The 6,005-nt window shown below is 41.9% G+C and overlaps 1 protein-coding gene across 4 annotated transcripts in view; it reads right to left on the reverse strand.

Moving 5' to 3' along the window:
- Window positions 1-4,050: 4,050 nt before the first annotated feature.
- LOC106809000 (monocarboxylate transporter 13-like) overlaps window positions 4,051-6,005 on the reverse strand; it is a 17,879-nt gene continuing 15,924 nt past the window's right edge. For all 4 annotated transcript variants that reach the window (XM_014811936.1, XM_014811938.1, XM_014811939.1 and 1 more), the window contains one exon: window positions 4,051-5,300. In XM_014811936.1, coding sequence (XP_014667422.1) covers window positions 5,267-5,300 — 34 coding nt within the window. In that variant the 3' untranslated portion in view covers window positions 4,051-5,266. The remainder of the gene's footprint in view (window positions 5,301-6,005) is intronic.

Below are 6,005 nucleotides of genomic sequence, written 5' to 3' on the forward strand. Positions count from 1 at the left end.
CTCTCTCTCTCTCTCTCTCTCTCTCTCTCGCTCTCTCTAGTCTCTTCCTCCCTCTACCTTTCTCGCGCTCCCTCTATCTGTCTGTCTCTCTCTTTTTTTTCATCTATCTATTTATCTATCTATCTATCTATCTATTTATTTATCTATCTATCTATCTATCTATCTATATATCTATCTATCTATCTATCTATCTATCTATCTATCTATCTATCTATCTATCTATCTATCTATCTATCTATCTATCTATCTATCTATCTATCTATCTATCTATCTATCTATCTATCTATCTATCTATCTATCTATCTATCTATCTATCTATCTATCTATCTATCTATCCATCCATCTATCTATCTAACTACATATATATATATGTATATATATACATTTATTTATATATTTATTTATTTATATCTTTCTTTTACGTGCGCAGGCGCTCTTTCTGACGTTCTTTCTACCCCTGGGTGAGATGCAATACTGCGTAACTAGACACGCTTTGTGTATATTTTGCGCTGCCACTACGCTGTTCTGGAGCAGGCACTACAGACAGCCAGGATGTACTTCCCAAACATGATGATTTACTACGGATACAGTTTCTGTCGACCCAGTTCCAACCTCCCCCCCCCCACTTGCGTTGCGTCGTGTGCCTGGCCGCAGACTCGTGTCGCTGTGCTGAGTAACCACTCATTCCAACTGCGTGTTTCCCAACTGTCCCCTATGTTACCTATTATTGTCTACGCATCATTATGCGCGTGAACGGTATAGCACTATGTAACAAAGAGGTAAGGCACATTGGCCCACATTGGAGATTCGTTAATAATTGTGTGCGGTCGCGCTGACGCCGATTGTGTGGACAGTTCACCCAAGGCCGCACGAGCCATATAAATTATGATTCGACTATTGAGGTATGGATTGGGGGAGCTGTCACCAGCACAAATATGTATGAATAGCAGCGGTACACCGTGTAGTGGGTCGCTATACGTGGCATGTCAATACAAGCTGTTGACAATCTGGTCAAATGAAAACAGAACGACACTCGTGAGGTGTCACTGCGCAGTCGGCATGTGTATATAGTTTTGTTATAGCGAATGGAGTGGCTGCATCAACATACAAGGTAACCACTTAGTATATGCAGCCCATATATTACTACTCGATAAACGACAACAACTGTGGCTATTGCATATTATAATATGACCCATATACACAGCAATATTGACATTGTATGGTGTGTAAGCGTGTGGGTGACATACTAGGTGACAAAACCGTTATGCTGTTATGTGTGCAGCGGTTGGTGGCAGCGCACGCGATCATGCTTGCGTGCGCAGAGCAATTCTCTCATGTACACACTACACAGCTAGCTGTCGAGACACGATATACCCTACTTCAGTGGCGATCTGTTTCGTAAGTCGATTAATTTCTGGTAATTGGATAGACAAGTGTAAAATGTAAGGCATATGAAGTTAAAATGACGCAATATGATGGCGCTATGGTGTATGAAAAGGTAGCATGTAAAATTAAAAGTACTGTGTAATAGGAGGGAAGTCAGAGGAATGTAGCAGAGAAGGAAGTGGAATACGAGGGAGATAAAGATGAGCAGGGATCCTTCTTCTCTTCACCTCTTCTCACCTTTCCTGCGTCTCTCGCATAGTAGTTCGATCCACGATCTACCCTTATTACATCCTCCTAACTACAATATATGTAGTTATATTGATTGTTGATTATCCCTTTTCAACATGTGTACTGTCCACCCATTCACCAATCATGTGATTTCCCTTTTGTACGACTAAACGTAAAACGTCTAACTCTAAGAATAACTCTTCGAAAGAATTATTTTCCTTGGGATTTTTTTTATCTGCGACTATTTTATGGATCCCGAGTAACCGTCATCTTTATCATCATTATCATCAATTTCTAGCCTATGATAACAACGAGTTCTCATAACAAAACCAAATAGTTTTTCTTGTTTTATTAAGGTCGTCAAATGTGTACGATTGCACTAAAATGTATATATTGCATATAGTCCTCTAACAATTGCGCTGAATCTAATCAGCGCTTACAACGCATAATAAATTTATTGTCCCAGCCGTGCGTGGTCCCTGGGAGCATTATGCGAATCACAGCAATATCGTTATATAAAGATATAGATCTTATACTATATTACGGTCATTACAACGCTGAGTGTAGATAGACACGAGACGAGGGTCTACTTATTGAGCATCGCTGTCAAATGGCACTTAGTGAACCCCTGATGTGGCAGTTGATATAATCACATTTCGTGCATAGTGAAAACGATATAGCAGTAATCATAATAACAATAATAATGATAATAACAATCAACAGCAGCAGCAGTAGCAGCGGAAGCAGCAATATAGCAACAGTAGCAGCGGAAGCAGCCGTATTGCAGCAGAAGCCGCGGAAGCAGCAGTATAGCAGCAACAGCGTTAAAATTATCGGCATCATCATCGTCATCATTATCAACACCATGATCAACATCGCTATCATGATAATTACACTGTTATCGATATTTTACCGGTACCATTATGATCATCTTCCACAAACACGCTATTTCATAATCACTTCACCTCAACTGCAGCTTTTCTGAACATACATTCTAGCAAGAGCTAATAATACCTATTAGCTACTAGCTATTACTTATTAGGTATTATTAGCTCTTGATTAATTCTAAGTATACAAAAGCTAAAGTACATACTCTATGCGACAATATACTTTTATGTACAGATGTAAAAACTAAAAATATATACTTCACACTTGCCAGTTTAAAAATGCCTGAGAATCCGTAAACTCGAAGAAACTTGAGTAATCACGAATCAATGCGTAACGAATGTGCCTAAATAAAGGCAATTTATAAATATATATATATCATATACTGAAATTTGCGATTATTGTGTCTTTGTGTGGTTAGAGAATTCGATATACAGAATAATTCATAGATCTCAATTTTTCAGTATTTCAATATAATCAATATTTAAGAATCACATATATTTTAGGCCCTGTTGACCAAGGTATGTATACTAGCAAGGTAGACTGGGACGGGTGTTACGAGATGGCGTGCAGCAACCTCGAGGAGTCCCGGCTTTATTGAGTGGTCACCCTTTCACGCTTTGCATAGCATGAAAATTGCAGGCACTTCGAATTTTCTCTGTCCTTAAGACAATAAGATGTGTAAAGACTGCCTACTCAACCTGATTTCAGTGTTTACGAATTTCATTGTCCGACGCATATACGCGACAATATTGCTTATTTCTTCAGTTTCATTCGATAACCACGATTTCTCCCACTAAAGCGCGAGATTACATGTTAAGGCCCGATTGCACTGCAACGCCGTGGGCATTCCTTCGCTCGCACGATGTAAGTAAATACTACTAATGCGATCGGATCGAGATCACGATATGATTAAACGGATTCCTATCACGGCTATTAGAGGTAAATCGGGACAGTTGTATCTCAATAGTAAAACTCAGCAACTAGACTCTATGGTGATCAGTCACTCTATTGAAACTACACTGTTGCGACACGACGTAGCCACACGCTTCCGATCTGAAGCAAATTTCAACCAGCATATATGTCAATAAAACAAACAAAAGTGAAATGAAAAAACACGTTTCCGTCTGGCGTCTATCAGTCGTGGGATGGTTATTTATTTCTACGGGTTAGTTTTGCCGGTAAAGACCGAGTGCATTACTCGCCACGGAACCAACGTTGCTTGTCGGCGACTACTTGGACAGGCGCATCTCGAACCAGTGTGTGTGTGTGTGCGTGCGTGCGTGCGTGCGTGCGTGCGTGCGTGCGTGTGTGTGTGTGTGTGTGTGTGTGTAGTGTGTGTGGTGGGTGTGGTGCGTGGGCTGCGTGTGGCGTCGTGGGAGAGGAAGAGGAGAGAGAGAGTGTGTGTGTTGTGTATGTGTGTGTGTGTGTGTGTGTGTGTGTGTGTGTGTGTGTGTTTGTGTGTGTGTTCGTGCGCGTGTGCGTACGCGCGTGTGTGTGTACGTGTGCGTACATGCGTGTGTTTGTTTGTTGGTTGGTTGGCTGGTCGGTTGGTTGGTTTGTTTCTTTGTTTGCGTGCGCGCTTGTGTGTGGGTTGGGTTGAAATGGGGGAGGGGGTCCGTAAATCCATAGAACTTCAACCAATACCTACAGAATGTTGGGCGTGGGCTCACCCCGACCAGTAAATCTATATAGCATGCAGTCTAGCTGCCATCGCTCTGTTTTCTACTCGGCCATACAATTCTCGTGGGCGCCGCGTCGTCGAGTGGCCTCCGTGTCATGTTTAGCGCGGCGTAGAGCCGGTTTTAACTGGTTTATGGTCGTGTCTGGAATTTGTTTGCATGTGTATTTTTGGAATCGCCAAAGAGGCCAACGAGCCGCTTGGAAACAGCTACTCAAGTGTATACACGCAGTGCTTGAGAAGGATGTACAGAATGGCGCTGTTATCTGTGTTAAAGCGCGTACGTGAAGCAAAGCGTTACCGTACGTCAGTAATGATAATTCTGGAATAGCCCCAGAAACGACTCGAGATTTTTTTACATAGGCTATTTATACTGCTACAAACAATACGATAATGCAGTTTGTACAACATTTGTACGATTCCAATCATAATGGCTCAACTCTGTGCAATATGAATCCTGAGCACATAGTTGAGGAGATTATTCCACTCAGTCTGGCATCAGCCTGCGTTTCACTATAACAACGCAGTTTTATCACTCATTACTCGCTATAAAATCTGTGTGCGTCTTAAAACTCAATCATTCGACTTGGTCTGCACTTACACGACTTAATGTACTGATACGATGGTCGCTCGTGCGGCAAGGTGACCTTCAACATCAGCATCAGCGTCAACAATGGATGATCAGTGAGGATTACAAGCACGCGCAAAAAAACCGGCTCTACTTTTTACTGGGTCGCGAGAAAGCAGCCATGCGTTATGCACGAGGATGCCACGCTGGCGACGCGTACACGTGGGCATCACGTGCTGTTATTATTGACACGTAAGGACTTTCTCTAGTCGGTCCGAAAGCATCGAGATATGTGTGCGGCCCGCGCGTATAGTCATCGTCATTTCGTCCTTGAGGCTCGCCATACTCTTTGTAGGCATTTCGTCGCATCTGCGAGTTGTCGGGCAGCATAATTTGCTGCTCGTTTCTTTTATTCCGCTTATGCGTAATGTCAATATACGAGGCAAAACCGTGACGTGCCTTCGGTGTCGCCCAGAGGCTAGGTTATCCAAAGCGTGTTTGGTAAAACGTTGTCACGGTCACGCGGGTGGTACAAGCGACTTTGGCCGGCTCCTAAAACACATAAATGTTAATTATAAGACGCGAGTATAATAACTCTAATATTGTTTTTAGTGTCGAACAGTGTAAATATATCAATGCATATATGTTTTTCCTTTCATTATTATTATTATTATTATTATTATTATTATTATTATTTCCAAAGTGGATCACGGCATTAGACGGTGGCTCCTGGGTTGACCGTGTCCCAACCTGGGACATAGGGATTCAATCCAGAATTTTTCGCAGGATGTGTGCTGTTCCCAGTAGTGCGATTTTCTGCACTTCTTGGGCAGTGTAGTGGCCATGCAGGGAGTTCCTTAAGGTTCTTCTCAAAACCATTCTTTATAGAGCCAAGGGCTCCAACCACCACTGGTACAATTCTCGTCTTAGTATTCCACATCCTCCTAATTTCGATCTCCAGATCTTTGTACTTGGTGAATTTGTCTCTTTCCTATTATTTATTATTATTATTATTATTATTATTATTATTATTATTAGCAATTCAATTGACATCTGACATTTCGGGGTCAAAATTGTTGTCAGTATGGATGCAGATATATATAACGGTCTATAAAATTACTATGCCGTGCATACGTGCGTCCGTATATGCTAGATAGAAAGAACGCGATAAAAAGGGAAAGGTGAACGCCAAAAAAAGCGAGCAAGAGAGAGAGAGAGAGAGAGAGAGAGAGAGAGAGAGAGAGAGAGAGAGAGAGA

The sequence above is a fragment of the Priapulus caudatus genome, unplaced genomic scaffold (assembly GCF_000485595.1).
Source record: "Priapulus caudatus unplaced genomic scaffold, Priapulus_caudatus-5.0.1 Scaffold321, whole genome shotgun sequence".
Taxonomy (NCBI): Eukaryota; Metazoa; Priapulida; class Priapulimorpha; order Priapulimorphida; family Priapulidae; genus Priapulus; species Priapulus caudatus.